The sequence below is a fragment of the Crocodylus siamensis genome, chromosome 8 (assembly GCF_052110815.1).
Source record: "Crocodylus siamensis isolate JL-2025a chromosome 8, ASM5211081v1, whole genome shotgun sequence".
In the NCBI taxonomy this organism is placed as follows: domain Eukaryota; kingdom Metazoa; phylum Chordata; order Crocodylia; family Crocodylidae; genus Crocodylus; species Crocodylus siamensis.
Window position 1 is genome coordinate 51,877,761 of NC_143402.1, and position 18,337 is coordinate 51,896,097.

Below are 18,337 nucleotides of genomic sequence, written 5' to 3' on the forward strand. Positions count from 1 at the left end.
GCACCCGGACAAGGGAGAGGAGATTGATGTCATATATCTTGACTTCAAAAAAACCTTCAATTTGGTATCCCATGATCACCTCTTGGCAAAACGGGCCAACTGTGGCCTTGGGTCCGCCACGATCCGCTGGCTGGGGAATTGGCTCTGTGGTTGGACCCAGAGGGTGGTTCTTGATGGAAGTCAATCGTCATGGTGCCCTGTGACCAGTGGGGTCCCACTAAGGTTCTGTCCTTGGGCCCATATTGTTCAACATCTTCATTAATGATTTGGACATTGGAGTCAGAAGTGGACTGGCCAAGTTCGCCGATGACACCAAATGCTGGGGTAAAGCATCCACACCCAAGGACAGGAGGGCTATCCAGGCTGACCTTGACAGGCTCATGAAATGTGCAGACAAGAACCTGATGGTGTTTAACACTGAAAAATGCAAGATTTTCCACCTTGGGAGGAAAAACCTGCAGCATCCTTATAGGCTCAGCAGTGCTATCCTGACTAGCATTACGGACAAAAGTTATTTGGGGGTCATGATTGACCACAAGATGAACGTGAGCCTTCAATGTGATGCTGCAGCTAGTAAAACAAGCAAAATGCTGGCTTACATCCATAGATGCTTCTCAAGCAAATCCTGGGACATCATTCTCCCATTGTACTTGGCCTTGGTGAGGCCGCAGCTGGAGTACTGCATCCAGTTTTGGGCTCCACAATTCAAAAAGGATGTGGAGAAGCTTGAGAGAGTCCAGAGAAGAGCCATGTGCACAATCAGAGGTCAGGAAAACAGACCTTATGATGACAGGCTGATAGCTATGAGACTCTTCAGCCTGGAAAAACACAGGCTCAGGGGTGATCTGGTGGCATCTAAAAGTTCATCGGGGCGCTTACTAGGATCTGGGAGAAAGTCTGTTCACCAGAGCGCCACAAGGGATGACAAGGTCAAACAGTCACAAGCTCTTCCATAATTGTTTCAGGCTGGACATTAGGAAGAATTTCTTTACTGTCCAAGCCCCCAAGGTCTGAAACAACCTGCCATCAGAGGTGGTTCAAGCACCTACATTGAACGCCTTCAAGAGAAATTTGGATGCTTATCTTGCTGGGATCCTATGACCCCAGCTGACTTCCTGCCCCTGGGGCAGGGGGCTGGACTTCCGAGATCCCGTCCAGCCCTAATGTCTATGAAATCTATGAAGGCTGTCTCATGTCCATGCTCACACCAAGGCAGCCCCAGGATCTGAGTACACTATGCTCACGTTCACATTCATGCCAAGGTCATCTCATGTTCATGCTCACACCAAAGCAGCCACAGGACCCCAACACACCATGCTCACACCAAGGCTGTCATATGTCCATACTCATGCCAAGATGGCCCTGGGACCCCTGTGTTGTGCTCATACCACAGCCCTCCTGGATCCACACTCATGCTGGGACCCCCAATATGTCACACAAATCAAGTTGGCCTTGTGAGCCCTAACATGTCACAGTCATGCCACCACCCTTCTGTATCCATGCTCATGGGGTTACCCCCAACACACCACACCCCTCCTCACACCAAGGTGGCCCATAACCCCCAACACATCATGCTCACACCGTGGCCTTCTCCTGCCCACACTCATGCCAACATAGTCTCATGATCCTCAACACATCACGCTCATACCATGGGCTTCATTCTATGCTTATGCCAAGGCAGCCTCGTGAGCCTCGATACATCATGCCAAGACAGTCTTGTGATATCCTTGTCGCACTCATGCCAGAGCCCTCATATGTTCATGCTCATACCAGGACCCTCAACACACCACACGCAGACCAGTGTGGCCCTGGGACCCCAAAACATCATGCTCACTCCAAAGTCATCTCATGTCCATGCTTACACCCAGACCTGGACACATTCATGGGTGAACCGGGTGGTGACCCAGGGCCTGGATAGAAAGGAGGCCCAAAATTTAAAACAAAATTACAGTTGCAAAAAACAGTTTTAATGTGCATATACAGGATTGGCAAAATTATCAACTGAGAACAAACTATTTAAAGACATTGATACCACAGACATAATGATAATAATAATCAGACTTGTTGCAAAGGTCTTTATTATCTCTGGCAAACGTGGACTCGATACTCAAAGTTTGTTGGGGGCCACCAGGAGTCTAGGTATGGCACTGCTTACACCAAGGTGGCCCTGTGACTCCTAACATTTCATGCCTGTGCTATGGTTGTCTCATGTCCACACTCATACCAAAACAGTGCACGGAGCTCTACATGTCACTGTCACGCCACACCCGTCTCAGTTCTGTACTCGTACCAAGACAGCCTCATGATTCCCAACATGTCATACTCACACTAAGACAGGTCTAGGACCGACACCACATTACACTTGTGCCAAGGCAGCCCCACATCCACACTGACACTAAGGACCCCCCTGTGAGCTTCCCAACATGTAACAGTCACCTCAAGATGGCCCTACATCCACACTAACACCAAAATATCCCCTGACTCCCAACATGTCACACACATGCCAAGGCTGTCTCCTGTCCATGCTCATACTAAGGCACCCGCCCAAACCCATCACAATCACACCAAAATGCTCCCATGACACGCAGCATGTCACATGCTAAGGCCATCCTATGTCTATGCTAATAGCAAGACAGACACAATGCCCTCCAATACGGCCACCCTCATGCAAAGCACCCCTGCCCCTGTCCCATGACCACACAAAGCCACCCCATTCCCAAGCCAAAGCCACGCAGTCTCTGGCCACCATGACCAGGGGTCAAGCCCAGCCTGCCAGCAGCCATCTTCTCCAGGTCACATTAAAACCATCCCCTCTGCTCAGGTGAAGCTGGGGTTGGGGGGAAGGTTTGCCCAGGAGGAGGGGAGCCTGAGTTTTCTCCTAGGTCTAGCAGCAGCTAGAACAAGGAGAGAGTTGGGGGTGGGGCGCAGGGAGAGTGGCTACCCAGACCCCTGGATTCTCTCCCAGTTTGGAAAGGCAAGGAATGGCACCCCCGCTGACACACACACACACTTCCCAGAACACCCCCAGGCAGCCACTGCCCTCATCCTGGGCACCTGAACCTGCGAGAGGGGTTGAACCCCTCCTATTGGTGAGATGTTAATTCATTGCTGGGGACTAGCTGTATAGGGGTGAAGGAATCCACAGGTGCCCCTCACTCCCAACCTACAGACCCCTGTCCCACCAGTGCCCCTCACTCTGGACCTGAAGTCTCCCAGCCTTGTTGGTGCCCATCACTCCTTCCCCACAGCCCCCTGCCATATTACTCCCTCCCCACAGCCCCCTGCTGCAGCCCCCACGCCCATACACCCGCCTTGCTAATCCTTGTTAGCGCCCAAAATAGCCATAATCCTCCCTTGTCAAGGTGATTCCTCCCCCCCCCCAAATTCCTCTGTGCCCTCAAGCTGCTAATGGGATTACGGGGGGGGGGGGGGGCAGAAGAGGGGGGTGCGTGCACGCGTGTGTCCATGTGCATGAAGGAGCTGCTGCTCCCAGCTGGAGGTCTTCCCCGATCCCCCTCCTCCCTTCCCATCCTGCAAAGCATTCTGGGAGATGTAGTTTACTCCCCAATATGTGATGAGAAGATTTGTGGTCTCTGGGCGCCACCTAGGGGCCCCCTGTGGGATCTGCAGGGCCCTGGGCTGCCGTGGATGTGTGCAGGACAAGGACAGACAGACTAATGACCTGGGGCATAACCTAGCCCTCCCCAAAATCTAGTGTGGGGGGACAGGCAGACCCCTCTCTTCATTCCCCTCGACCTCACCCCAACAAAGGGAATGTCAGGGGTGATGAGGTGGGGTTTGGGAGTGAGGGGCACCATATGGAAGGGGGCTGCAGGTTGGGAGGGAATGGCACCATGGGACCTTACGGAGAGCTGTTCAGGAGTGCGGGGCACCAGAATCTTGGTGGGGGCTATAGTTTGGGAGTCAAGGGTACCGCGGGGCGGGGAGGCGGTGTTGCAGGTTGGGAAAGAGGAGCACCAGCCTGTCCCAGGGGTCCATGAGTCCCCCTCCTTCTCCTCCCGTCATCCTAGGCCTTAATCAGAGCTTGGGGTGATTAGAAGGCAGGAAAGCGGCTTGGGGGGGCTCAGGGCAGGGGGCCATGCCCCGCCCAGTTAAGCCTGGCTCAGCCCCGCTTTGGGGCCTTACTGGAGATTAACCCCCCACCCGCTAAGGATTGGGGGAGTAACATAGGGGGGTTAGGCTGTCCCTCCCCCCTGGACACCCTCCTGCCCCTCACGCCTATAAGAGACCCCTTGTCCCAGCCCCGCCAGGGGCTCTGGCAGTGCGCGAGACCCCACAGCTGCCACCCCCTGCTCTCCAGTCTCTCTTCCCCAGCCTTGCCTGTGCCCTACCTGTTTGCCCGCTCATCCAGCCAGCCATCTATTTACCTACCTATTCAGCTATCTGTCCATCCCTCCATCTGTCTGTCCATCCATCTATCTACCCATCAGTCTATCCACCCATCTATTTACCTATTTATCTACCTACGTGTCTGTTTACCTATTTACTTGTCTGTCCATCTTTCCATGTCTATCTAGTGTAGATCCATGTAGGTTAATCTACCTACCTAATTGATCTATCCATCCATTTATTCCTCCATCCATCCACCCTAACCCCCTCCTTCCCTCTCTCCATTCTTTCACCCTTCTGTGGTTATGGCTCCGAGCGAAGTAAGCTGGGCAGAGCTACCTGATGACTTCTACCTGCCACCGGCAGTGGCTGGCCCCAACATCACGGCCCGCAGCCCCTTCCTGGTGCCGCAGACGCATCTGGCTGGGCCAGGGCTCTTCCTGGCCATGGCAGCCTTCATGGGGCTGCTTGTGGTGTTGGGTGTCCCACTCAATGCCCTCACCATGCTCTGTGGTGCCCGCTACCGCAAGCTGCGCTCACCCCTCAACTACATCCTGGTCAACCTGGCTGGCGCCAACCTGCTGGTGGCTGGTGTGGGCTCCACCACGGCCACCTACAGCTTCGCCCACATGTACTTCTCCCTGGGCCCTGCTGCCTGCAAAGCTGAGGGCTTCACCGCCACCCTCGGGGGTATGTGGGGGCTGTGGCTCAGAAGTCAGGGGCACCAGCAGGGTATGGTGGGGCTGCAGGTTGCAAGTAAGGGGCACCGCAGGGGCCTGGGGATCAGTTGGGGGAACTGTAGGGATGGGCTGCAGGTCTGAAGTAAAGGACACCCTAGGGTGATGGGGGGCTATGGGTCAGTGAGTGGCACCATAGAGGGGTTGTGGATCTGGAATGAAGGGCACCACAGGATGATGGTGGGGCTGTGGTTTGGGAATGAGGGGCACCATTTTGTGATGTGGTGGTTGTGTGTCAGAAGTGAGGATGCTGTGGTGTGATGGGGTTGTGGGTCAGAAGGGAGAAGCACCATGGGATGATGGGGTCTGTGGGTCAGGAGGGAGTGGTACTGTGGGGTTGGGGCAGGGCTATGTGGTGGGAGGAGCACGGGGAGGTATGAAGGAGCTTTGGGTCTGGAATAAGCACAGGAAGGGTCTGGGCCAGCCCATTGTTGCAGGGGGGGCTGCAGTGCCCCACACCTGCCCCCTGCCCTCCCCAACCCCTATCTCACCACCCCCCCTTACCTCCCAGGCATGGTGAGCCTATGGTCACTGGCTGTGGTGGCCTTTGAACGGTTCCTGGTGATCTGCAAGCCCCTGGGTAACTTCACCTTCCGTGGGTCCCATGCTGCGGTTGGCTGTGCCCTCACCTGGGCCATTGGCTTGGCTGCAGCCACTCCCCCACTCTTTGGCTGGAGCAGGTAAGATAAGTGGGGGCTATGGGTCAGGACTGAGAGGCACTATGGGCAATGGAGGGGCTGCAGGTCAGAATTGAACAGACCATATGGGGCTAATCCTGTGGGTCAGGAATGAGGGGCACTGCAGGGCAGGGGGGTTGCAGGTCAAGTGAGGATCACTATTGGTGGGGTCTGCTGGTCTGGAGTGAGGGGTGCTGTGGGGTGAGGGGGGACTGCAGGTTGGGAGTGGAGGGCACTGGGGTGATGGGGAGGGACTATAGCTGGGAAGAGAGGGGCCCGCTGGCGCAGAGGGGGTTCTGTTGCCCCCTAGCCTACCCCCCCCACCATGCAGGTTTATCCCAGAGGGGCTGCAGTGCTCCTGCGGACCTGACTGGTACACAACCAACAACAAGTGGAACAACGAGTCCTACGTGCTCTTCCTCTTCTGCTTCTGCTTTGGCCTCCCCCTTGCCACCATCATCTTCTCCTATGGCCGCCTGCTGCTCACCCTACATGCTGTGAGTCCCTCAGGGATCCCCCAGTGCAACCTGGGACCATGGGTTGATAGCAAGCTGCGGGTCAGGAGTGGGGGTCACGAAAGGACTGTGGGTTGGGGTGGGTTAGGAGTGAAGACCACTGGCAGGTATGAGGGGGCTGCAGGTCAGGAGTGAGGGGCACTGTGGGGCTGGGGAGGTAGGACAACATGGGGGCTGAAAGGCTGAAGGCATTACCGTCACCCTTGGGGGACATGTGGAAGCGAGCGCTGGCAGGAGTAGGGGATGGAGGGCCTATGGATCAGGAGTCACGGGCACTGTGGTGGAATGGCGGGGTTACAGGGTGGGAGTGAGGAGCAGTATGGGGCTAGGTTTGGGGCTGCAGGTGAGAAGTGAGGTATACCATGGAGCTATGATGGGAGGATGGCAGGTTGGAAGTAAGGAGCACAGTGGGGCTGCAGGACTCCCCCACTGGACACCCAGGTTCCTCCATCCCTCCTCACTGATCCATGGGGACCGCCATCCCTCCTGCCCCTCACCACTCCCTAGGGACTGCCCACTGCATTTTGGGACTCTTTTCTCTCCCACTCCCCAGGATCCCCATGTTCCCAGCCCTGCCCCCCCCATTACAACCTGCCCCCCACAATGTACCTGAGGACCCCCTCTACACCAACCCACTAGTTCCTGGGGACCCCCAGCCTCCCCACTGGTTTCTTCTCCCACCTGGGCCAGGGGTGGGTCAGCAACATGTGGGTAGTGCAGGCTGGGCTGGGGCTGATTTATTGGGGGGGTCACACCCACCCCTGCTGCACTGCAGTAGGTCCCACCAATATTGCCATCCCCTGAATTAGTGTAGATCCCACCAGCATGGCTGCCCACCTTCTGGGAATAGATGTGGGTCCCACCGATATCGCCACTGGCCACTCAGGAATGAGAGTGTGGCCCACCCATATAGCTGTTCCCCTGCATTGGCATGGGTTCTACTAATACAGCCACCCACCTTCCAGGAATTAATCTGGGTCCCACCAATATGGCCACCCCCTACTGGGATATGGTGGCATTAGCAGGCTGCATCCATGCTTTAGGTTCTGGACAGTGAAATGGAAGCTTCCAGGGGGTCCCTGTAGGCTGGGGGATCTCTATAGGTTTGGGAGAATCCCATTGGGCTGGGGGGTCATTTTGGACTTCGGAGGTCCCCATGGAGATGGGGGATCCCCAAAGGAGGGCCTCTATAGGCTTGCAGAGGGGCAGTTCCCTGTAGACTTGAGGGATCTGCATGGCTTTGGGGTCTCAGGGTACCTCCCCAGCACTGACCCCCACCCCTTCCCCGGCATGGGCAGGTGGCACGGCAGCAGGAGCAATCAGAGACAACACAGCGAGCTGAACGAGAAGTCACACGCATGGTGGTCACCATGGTGCTGGGCTTCCTGGCCTGCTGGCTGCCCTATGCCAGCTTTGCCCTCTGGGTCGTCACCCACCGGGGCCAGCCCTTCTCCCTGGCCCTGGCCTCACTGCCGGCTGTCTTCTCCAAGGCCTCCACCGTCTACAATCCCATCATATACATCTTTATGAATAAGCAGGTGCATGGAGGGCAGGGTGAGGGTCTTCCTGGGCTTTGCTGGGCTGAAGGGGTGGGTCTTTGGGGACAGGGTTGGGTCTTGGCCAACCAACTAGCCAAGTTGTTTTTTTACTGGGCCTTACCAGGCAGGAGGGGTTGGTTGATGAGGGCTTGGGATGGGTCAGGTCTGGGCCAACTGGTTGGCTAAGTTTTTTACTGGGCTGGAGGGGTGGGTCTATGGGGGCCTGGGGCGGGTACTGGCTACCCAGCTGGCCATGGTTTGTGAGGGAGCCAAGCTGGTTCTTTACTGCCTCTTTACTGGTTGGGGCCTTGGAAGGCTCTTAGCCAAGGGCTGGAGTGGTTGCTGTAGAGGGTCCTGGCCAACCAGTTCTTTACTGGGCTTTACTGGTCTGTAGTGGTTACTTTAGAGGGGTCTTGGATGACCAGTTGGCCAAGCTGTTTTTTTACTGGGCTTTACTGGCCAAGAGGGGTGGGTCTAGAGGGGCCTGGGATGGGTCTTGACCAAATGATAGAGTGTGATGGAGCCACACTGGGCTTTACTGGTCTGCAGTGGTGGGTATATGGGAGTTCGGGAAGGTTCGTGGCCAACCAGTTGGGCTAGCTCGTTCTTTACTGGCCTTCACTTGGCTAGAGGAATTGAGGGGGTCTCAGCCCCCCCCAGATTACCCAGCTGACCCCTCCCCTGCCCCCTGCAGTTCCGGGCCTGCATGCTCAAGCTGATCTTCTGTGGAAAGAGCCCGTTTGGGGAGGAGGACGAGACGTCCACAGCCTCCCAGTCCACCCAGATGTCCTCGACCTCCAGCAGCCAGGTGGCACCCGCCTAATCCACCATGCCCTGTGGCTTCTGTGGCAACCGCTGGCACAGTCTGCCCTGCCCTGCCATGGCTGCCCCACTGCTCCAGTGATATATCCCAGTATGCCCTACACCATCATGGCCGCCCATGCCAGCCAGATGTCCTACAATGCCCTGCGTTGTCAAGGCAGCCCAAGTATTCCAGCATACTCCACACAGGCCTGGCTGCCCTGCTACTCTGGCTAAGTATCCCAGCATGTCTTGTGCCATCATGGCTGCCCATGCCAGCCAAGTGTCCCAGCATGCACCACATTGCCATGGCTTTCGCTATCCCAGGATGCACTGGTGCATCATAGCAGTCACAGCAACCATGCTGCTCTGGGTAAATAGTCCAGCATGTCCTGCACCATCATGGCCATCCATGCCAGCCAAACAGCCCTGCATGCCATGGTTCCAGCTGTCCCAGCATGCACTGCCCCAGGGAGGTCCTTGCTCCTTCCCAGCATACCCTGGGGAACGGGACATCTGCCACTCCCCCACCTGTGCTGGAGGGAGGAGGTCCTTACCTGGGAAAAGTCCCTTTCCCAGCAACACATGCAAAACACACGCACAACTGTCTATACACAGGAACATGCATGAACACATATGAAAACACAAGCATGCAGGAACAAAGATCATGCATGAATTTGCAGGCACACATGAACATGCAAACATGCACAAGCATTCAGGCACATGTGTGACCATGCAAATACATGCATTAACATGTATGAACACAGATATGTGAACATGCATGAACACAGACATATTGACCATGCAGAAACATGCATGAACATGTATGGAGACACACACATGAACACAGAGGCATCCATAAACACACAGGCACAAACGTCAACATGCATAAATATGCAGACAGATGTGAACATGCAAACATGTAGGAACAGACACGCATAAATAGAGACATATATTAACATACAGGCATTCATATGCACATGTATGAACATATACACACAGTGTGGTATATTGTAAATATCTGAGCCTGGCAATTACCAGCATGCCCCCTGCTGTAACTGCTCCCCATACCACCTGTAACAACCTCTCCCCCGCCACACCCTCAGTGGTTATAATTACCCCTGGACTCTAATTGCTTCCCCTGTGGCTGTAATGACTTCCCTTGCTGTACTCCACCCCCAGGGCAAATAAACCAGCACACTGGACCTGCAGCTGTGGCCTGGGGGCAAGGTCTTCATTACTGGGGTTCTGGGGGGGGGTCCCTCTGACATGTGAGGAGTCCCAGAGCCCTTTGGGGGGGGCTCCGGGGCAGGCAGGGTCATGGACAGGGCCAAAGGGGGCACATGGAGTGAGGACCCCCAAAGGAGCAGACCCCAACCCCCCCAGTGAACCCTGGATCCCTCCCAGCAGCATCTCTAGCCCCTGACCCCCCCAGCCTTGCCCCCAACTGATGCCCTTCCCCCATATCTCACTTGCCTGCCCCCATGTCTCACTGGCCCACCCCCGGTGCCCGAATGCCCCGCCCCTGTGTTTGACCCAGAACCCCACCCAACCCTCTAGCCTCCACCTGCTCAGGGACCCATCCCAGGCCCTGGGACTCCTCGACCCCCACCCCCACTGGGACCACTCAGCCCCTCCAATCCTTCCAGGGGCCAGAAACAATCCCCAGAAGGGCTGATCCTGGTGGAGGGTAGGTTCCCCCACCTCCAGTATGTACTTGCCCTGTGTTGGGTTCTAGGGGTTTGGCTGCTCCTGGGGAGAGAAGAGAGACAGATGGATGGTTGCATGGGGTTGGGGGATGGAGCTGGTCCTGGGGCTTCACAGGAGAGACCCCAGTGCCAGTGGGAGGGGAGAGGGGGTGATTTGTGTGAGAAATGGTGGACTGCTATGGATCACCTGCAGAACCCAGGCGTCCAGGACACACATACATAGAAGTTGCTTCCTGTAATGCCCGCACAACCTGCCCCCTCAGGGCACACCCCAGAATAAGCCTCATGCCCCACTGCTCCCCAACACACCTATATAACCCAGGTGTCCAGGACACACATACAACATATCCATGTGCATGCATACCCACATGCACAGAGCCATACACTCCCCCCCACAGGTGTCCAGGATCTTCTCCCTCCCGCTCTGCACACAGGGAACCCAGGTGTTCAACACACACACCAGGGCATCTGATACAAACAGACACACACACTCAGGTGTGTGGTCCCCCCTGCCATCCCGCCACTGGGAACCCAGGTGTCCGGGCCACGCACCCACACAATCCAGATGTCTGGGGACCACCACCCACACACACACACACAGCATCACCCCCCTGGGATCCCAGGTGTCCAGGCCACACCAACGCCTCTGAGAACAGCTTTGCTCCCCACCACCATGCCTACCAGTCCCATGGGGGTCCCCCCAACCCCACACTCCCTCCTTGTGAGGCCTTTTCCGGTGGGGGGGTGGAATAATCCCAGGGCTAATCTGGCTAAAACAGGATTAGGAGGCGGAGGATTAGCCCCGGGTAGGAGGGGTCTGGGGGGACCTCAATCCAGGTGTGTGGGGGGGGGAGTATCAGGGTCTCCTTCTTCAACTGGAGGGGTTAGAGGGGCTGCTCCTGCTGAGGGGATTGGGGGGGCCTATCCCAGGTCTGGGTGGGGCTGTGATCATCATATTCCCCCATTAATTCCCCTTTATTTGTGCTTTAAGACCTAATGACATATAGCCAATTAAGGCTAATTAAGGAGGGTACGAGGTTTAAGAGGCCACCCCCCCTCCACAGTCTGGTTCAATTTGGGGTCCCTGTTAGCATTGGTATGATGTAATTGGGGCTGGGGGAAACTGGGAAGGAGTTGGGGGGGCAGAGTGGGATTTCTCCCCACTCACACACTCCAGGTGTCCTTCAAAGCCCCCCCAGCCATGACGCACACCCCGCCTCCCCTCTGCCAGAGAGCCCAATTATGGGATCAGGGGGGAGGGTGGGTGCTAATCTGGGCTTTGAGGTTGGGGGGGGGGCTATATAGAGGGTGACAGGAGCAGAGCTCGGCAGATGCTTGTGGGGGGTCTCCGTGTTGGGGGTGCTTGGGTCTCTGTAGGTCACAGAGGTCCCCGTGGGGCTGGGTTCTCTGTGTGGGGAGCCAAGATCTCTGTATAGGAGTCAAGGGTCTCTTTGGGGGTCAGAGGTCTCTGTATAGGGACGAGGGGTTCTCTTGGTTATCTGTGCAGGGGGCCAGGTCCTGTGTAGGAGTTCTCTGTAGACGTTAGGAGTCTCTGTATAGGGGTCAGGCCCTGTGTAGGGGCCTGCGTGGGGCTCAAGGTTCTCCCTCTGAAGGCCAGCAGTCAGAGGTGCCATGGCAGGGTGGGCAGGAGCTGTGGGGGCCCGGCGGTACCAGGAGGACGAGGAAACAACCCATGGCAGCATCTTTGTCTACACCAACAGCAACAACACGCGGGGTGAGCTGGGGAGCTTGGCGGAGTTGAGGGAGGGGCTCAGGGAAGGGGTTTGAGGGGTGCTGAGTGGGAACCAGGGAAGTTGGGGGTATGGGGAGCTGGGCAGTGGGGATCCCTGGAGGCTGGGATTTGGATTTCAGGGTTGTTGGAGGGCTAGGATCTGGGAGTCCCTTGAGCCTGACAGGGTAGTGGGAGCTGGGACCTGGGATTCACCAAAAGCTGGGATCTGGAGGTTCCAGGTGTTTGGGAACGTGGGTCCCTCTGCGGGGCTAAAATCTGGGGGACTCTGAATTCTGAGACTGGGGAGGAGGGATTGGAATCTGGACATCACCATGGCTTCGATTTGGGAGGGCTGGGATATGGGGGCCCCCATGGCCTGGGTTTTGGGGTCCCCAGGGACCTGTGAGTTCCTGATTTCTGGGAATGGGGTTCCCCAGAAGCTGGGATCTGGAGGTCCCTGGAGCCTGGGATTCGGGGTGCTGGGATATGGGGATCCCTGGGCGATTTTAGGGAGGCTGAGATCTGGCAGTCCCTGGAACCCGGGGTTGGGGATATCTGGGGGCTGGGATTGCAGATCTTTGGGGACTGGGATTGGGGACGCTGGGAGCTCGGATCTGAAGGTCCCTGTAGCCTGGGATTAGGGATCTCCAGAGGCTGGGATTAGGGATCTCTGGGGATAGGGGATCTGGGTACCATTGAAGCCTGGGATTGGGAGTGCCAGGAGCTGGGATGTGGGGGTCCTCATGGCCCTGCTCTTACCCTGTGGTGTCGCCCAGGCCCATTTGAGGGCCCCAACTACCACATTGCGCCACGCTGGGTATACAACCTCACCTCATTGTGGATGCTGCTGGTGGTCGTGGCCTCAGTGGCTACCAATGGGCTGGTGCTGGTGGCCACGGCCAAGTTCCGCAAACTACGGCACCCACTCAACTGGATCCTGGTGAACTTGGCTGTGGCTGATCTGGGTGAGACAGTGATTGCCAGCACCATCAGCATCATCAACCAGCTGGCTGGCTACTTCGTGTTGGGCCACCCGCTCTGCATTATCGAGGGGTATACCGTCTCCGTCTGCGGTGAGCCCCAGCCAAGGGCAGGGTCTCAGCCATGGTCACAGTCATGGGGAAGGGGGTGTCAGGATCACTGCCACAGTCATGGCGGGGACAAGGTCACAGCCACAGGGAGGTTACCAGGGTCATGGCCATGGTCATGGGGGTGACACTGGGGTCATGGGAGGGGGCAGTGAGGTCACAGGTATGGCCACAAGGCAGGCAGTGGGGTCAAAGCCACAGTTATAGCCAGGGGAAGGCACAGGAGTCACAGTAACAGCCATGGGAGTGATGGGGGGCACTTAGGTCATAGCCACAGCCATAAGTAGAGGGGGGTGGCAGGGTCACAGCCATGGGGAGAGGAGGGGAGTGCCACCTAGGGGACCCCTGCCCTTCCTGCATCTCCAGGACCTACAGGAAGCCACATGACCCCCCCATGTTATTCTGTATGCCATGGGAGAGCAGTGACCCCCATGCCCCAACCATTAGCCCCTGCCCCTTCACGCCCCCCAGAACACAAGCCACGGGTCCCATGACCATGACCCTAGGTCGCAGGAGACCATGTGACACCCCATGTTCCTCCCATGGGCCACCATGGAACCCCTACGCCTCTCACAACCCCCCAGAACCCATGCCACGGGACCCCTGTACCCCCTCCCTGATGCCCCCAGCTCACTGGTAGGGGCCATGCAGGCATCACAGGGCTGTGGTCGCTGGCTGTGATCTCCTGGGAGCGCTGGTTTGTGGTCTGCAAGCCCTTTGGCAACGTCAAGTTCGACGGGCGTCTGGCACTGGGTGGCATTGTCTTCTCCTGGCTCTGGGCAGCCTTCTGGACTGCACCCCCTCTCTTCGGCTGGAGCAGGTGGGTAGGGCTGGCAGTGAAGGGGACAAGACCTCAGGGCAGAGGTTCCATCCACACTTGGCTGAAGCCCCATACCCTCTTTCTCTCCCCTGGGGCAGATATTGGCCACATGGGCTGAAGACATCATGTGGGCCAGATGTCTTCAGTGGCAACACGGACCCCAATGTCCAGTCCTACATGATGGTGCTCATGGCCACCTGCTGTATCCTGCCACTCATCATCATCATCTTCTGCTACCTGCAAGTCTGGCTGGCCATCCGTGCGGTAAGCCCTGCCCCACATGGCCCCCTAGTGGTCAATACCTTTGGGAGGACCTGTTGGATCTACCAATGGAGACCAGTGAAGCCAAGGAAGTATCCATTATGCTCTATGGCCAACCAGTTGACCAAGAGCCTTCTGAGGCCCCTCTAGAGCAACCACTGCAGACTAGTAAAGCCCAATTAGCCAACCAGTTGTCCATAACCCTTTCAAGACCCTTCTAGACAAATTAGACCAGTCCAGTAGAGCCAATCGGTTGGCCCAGATTCTTTCAAGACCTCTGAAGACCACCCCTCAGACCAGAAAGCCTAGTAAGGCACCATCACACCTCATGACCAACCAACCAGTTGGCCAAGAGCCTTCCAAGACCCCTTCAGACCAGTAAAGCCAAGTAAGGAAACCCATCCAAACTAACCCTTCAAGCCCAATAAACTCCAGTACAGCCAAATGGCTGACCAAGAACTTTCCAAGGCTCCTACAAACCAATCTCTCCAGCCCAGTAAAGCCCAATATAGCTAACTAGCTGGCCAAGAGCTTTCCAAAATGCCTGAAGACCAACCCCTCAAGCCCAGTAAAGCCAACCCATTGGCTAAAACTCCTCCAAGACTCCTGTAGATGCACTCCTCTAACTCAATCTGGCCCAGCTCCACCCCCACCCCGACCCCAGTTGGGGCAGGAAAAGACCCGCCCCCAACAAGCCCCGCCCTGACACCAGTGGATTCCTGGCAGGTGGCAGCACAGCAGAAGGAGTCAGAGACAACACAGAAAGCAGAGCGTGAGGTGTCGCGCATGGTGCTGGTGATGATCGTGGCCTTCTGTGTCTGCTGGGGGCCCTACACCTCCTTTGCCTGCTTCGCAGCCGCCCACCCCGGCTATGCCTTCCACCCCCTCGTGGCCTCGCTGCCTGCCTACTTCGCTAAGAGCGCCACCATCTATAACCCCATCATCTATGTCTTCATGAACCGCCAGGTTGGCTCCATGGGGAGAGTAGAGCTGTGAGGGTGATGTGTGGCAGCTGGGCAGAGGATAGCAGGATAGAGGGAAGGATGGAGGGATAGAGGGAAGGATGGAAAGGTGGTGATGGAAGGAGGGAGGGAGCCAAACAAAGACGGAGGGATGAATGGAAGTAGGGTGATGGATGGATGGATGGACGGACAGACGGATGGGGAGTGATAGAAGTGGGCGAATAGAAGGAGGGATGGATAGAGGGATGGCTGGACACAAACACAGGCAGAGCCTGGTGTCTGTATATCTGTCCTATCCTCATCAATCTGTTCTCCCCCAGTTCCGGAACTGCATCCTGCAGCTGTTTGGGCGCAAGGTGGATGATGGATCCGAGACCTCCACGGCTGCGTCTCGCACCGATGTCTCCTCTGTCTCCAGCGCCTCTGTTGCCCCTGCCTGAGATGCTCTCCCCCTGGATGGATGAATGGACAGACCTCACCTTCCTCAGCCCCCACAAGGACAGGTGGACAAGATCCCATGGACAAACAGTGCTCTCCCTGCCCCCAGACAGACAGATGGACAAGACCTTTCCTCAGCCCTCTGGGGACAGACAGACAAGACCTCCCAGGACAAATAGACAGAACCCTCCCTCAGCTCCCCCCAAGGATGGACAGATGGAGGAGACCCCCATCGACAGATTGGCGAACCTCTCTCCCACCACTGTAGATGGAAAGAAAACCCCCTGCTCCCACCATAGACAGACAGACAGACAAGATGCTCCCCCACCTCCCAAGGAGAGATGAATGCCCCCCCACCGATCTCTCCCCTACAGACAGACAGACAGGACTCCCCTCCCACCATGACAGAACAACACACAGATGAACCTGCAACCCCCTCTCTCCCTCCCGCTCCTCTGCTACAGGCAGGGGCAGTGTCTGGACCACAAGCCATGCCCTCCTTGGAGGCCCCACCCCCCAGGAGCCACTAGGCTTTGTCCCCCATTCCCTCAGCCAGGACACCTGGGTTCCTTCCCCAACTCTAGGAGGGGAGGGGGGATAGGGGGTGAGAGCAGCAGGGGCTGGGAACCTGGATGCCTGGATTCTATAGGGAGGGGTGGGGAGTGTGTGGCCTAGGAGAGCCTGGGTATCTGGGTGCCCTGGGAGGGGAGTGGGAGTTGGGGGGTGAGAGCAGAGGGGTCTGGGAGCCTGGATACCTGGGTCCCCTCCTGGCACTCTCCATCCCAGAGGTGATCACATTGTGGGCCGACCCCTCACCTCCCACAGAAGTCCTGCCCCATTGTCTCTCCCCTGCACATTGTACATAGCATTCGATAATGACCTTGTGATCCCCGCTCTGTAGCCAATAAAGCTCTGATGCTTCTATCCTGGCCCCCTCCCTTGCAGTTGGAGTTGAGATTTTTGAGATGGGGCAGGAGGAGGGGGGTTGGGTTGGTAACAGCAGAATGTTATCCCATAATACCCTGGGCTGTGGCACCCCTTAGTGCTATTCCATAACAACAATAGGAGCAGGGAGCTTGGATGTTTAGGTTCTCTGGGAAGGGCAGGGGAGCCCGAGGGGTGAGAGCAGGGGGGCTGGGAACTCAAATGCCTGGGTTCTCTGGGAGAGGGGTGGGGTCTGGGAAGCTAAGAGCAGGGATCAGCTGGAAGCCCAGATGCCCGAGTTCTCTCCTTATCATGGGAAGGGAGTAGGGCCTGGGGGGGTGGGGAGCAGGGTTTGAGGGTTAGAGCAGGGGTCAACTGGAAGCCCAGACACCTGCGTTGTCTAGGAGAGGAGTGGGGGCTGGGGGCTGGCAGTCATGGGAGTTGGGTCTTGGGGGGCGTAGGTCAGGGGTCAGCTGGAAGTTCAGATGCCTGGGTTCTCTGGGTAGGGAGTAGGTTTTGAAGCAGACAGTGCCGGAAGCCCAGATGGCTGGGTTCCCTCTAGGCCCTAGGAGGGGTGTGGGTACATTCTCCCTCCTCCTGTGCCTGGGGGGGAGGGGGGCTGTTCTCGCCATGCTAGGCACTGCACACACCCATGGGGGGGTGGCGGCTGGACCTGGCAGGAGAACAAAGCCAGGGAATAGGGCCAAAGCCTAAATTTAGGCTGGAAATTAGAAGGCTCCTGGTCCGAGGCGCCACGCAGCAGCCTGGCCAGGCCCTGGATGCCTGGGTCCCACATGGGCCCAGTCACAGCAGGCCTCCTGGCTGGGAAGGAGGGACGGGGGCACAACCTCTGCTGCTGCCACTGCCCCCACCCTACCAATGGGGTCTGATGAAAACTGGGGAAAGAACCCAGGAGCCCAAGCTCTCAGCCCCACTGCTCTCACTCTCCAGTTCCCACTCCCCCCTCCCAGAAAACCCAGGAGTGTGGGCTCCCAGACCCCTGCCTGCTCTTACCCCCTGCAGACCCTACTCACCTGCCAGAGAACCCAGGTATCCAGGTTCCCAACCCACTCCCCCTTCTACTCCTAGAGTGAGCAGGGGAATCCAATAGGGTGGCAGCTTGGCTCAACTCCCATGAGCCCCTGGGCAGGCATCCCCTTGGCAGCGCAGTCCTTCCATGACTCACACATGTGTTCTACAGGCCTCAGTTGCCATCTTGGCTTCCTCTTTCATAAGCCCCTGGGGTGGCTGGGGCTTCATTCATGCCAATGTGCAGCCATCTTGCCTGCTGTTCCCATGATTCCCTGGGGCAGCTTCTGCCTCATGCCAAAGGACAGCGATCTTGGCTACTGTTCCCATGAGCGCCTTGGGTGCTTGGTGCCTCATGCCAATGGGCAGCCATCTTGGGTGCCTCACATAACCTCTGGGGCAGCTGGTGGCCCATGCCAATCACCAAGCATCTTGGCTACAACCTACTACCACTCCCATCAGTCACCAAGGCACGGGCAGAGATGAAAGGTAATAGTCAGCCACCCTCTCACCAGCCACCCTCACCTTTAAACCAATGAGAGGGCCAAGCCCTGAAGGAGCTGTGCTCCGATTGGCCAAGATGCTTGTCAGTCAAACACATCTGCCTTCCACCCCCGTCACTGAGGAAGTATCAGCCAATCAGGAAGCAGCATTGGGGCTTGGAACGGGGGAGGGAGCCAGCATCTGCCTCGCCTGTGAGGTGCGAAGGAAGAGGGGTGTACAATAAGCGAAGTCCTTGCCCAGTCAGCAGAAGGG

General features: G+C 57.2%; 2 protein-coding genes and 1 long non-coding RNA gene across 3 annotated transcripts; 2 read left to right on the top strand and 1 right to left on the bottom strand.

Moving 5' to 3' along the window:
• The first annotated feature begins 3,304 nt into the window (after positions 1–3,304).
• Positions 3,305–9,928, top strand: LOC149858483 (blue-sensitive opsin-like). The gene is made up of 5 exons (XM_090060940.1): positions 3,305–5,040; positions 5,599–5,767; positions 6,096–6,261; positions 7,578–7,817; positions 8,512–9,928. Exons 1-5 carry the CDS (start codon positions 4,656–4,658, stop codon positions 8,638–8,640), a joined length of 1,089 nt encoding a protein of 362 aa, XP_089917066.1. The 5' UTR covers positions 3,305–4,655; the 3' UTR covers positions 8,641–9,928.
• Positions 5,697–13,914, bottom strand: LOC149858484 (uncharacterized). Its single transcript, XR_016443949.1, has 3 exons — positions 13,782–13,914; positions 12,891–13,020; positions 5,697–5,758 (listed from the first exon to the last, which is right to left on the bottom strand). It is a non-coding gene; the product is annotated as an uncharacterized LOC149858484 (long non-coding RNA).
• Positions 10,195–15,878, top strand: LOC149858485 (red-sensitive opsin). The gene is made up of 6 exons (XM_090060942.1): positions 10,195–12,062; positions 12,836–13,132; positions 13,799–13,967; positions 14,066–14,231; positions 14,955–15,194; positions 15,511–15,878. The coding sequence occupies exons 1-6, from the start codon at positions 11,960–11,962 to the stop codon at positions 15,628–15,630; spliced, it is 1,095 nt and encodes a 364-aa protein (XP_089917068.1). The 5' UTR covers positions 10,195–11,959; the 3' UTR covers positions 15,631–15,878.
• Positions 15,879–18,337: the final 2,459 nt, after the last annotated feature.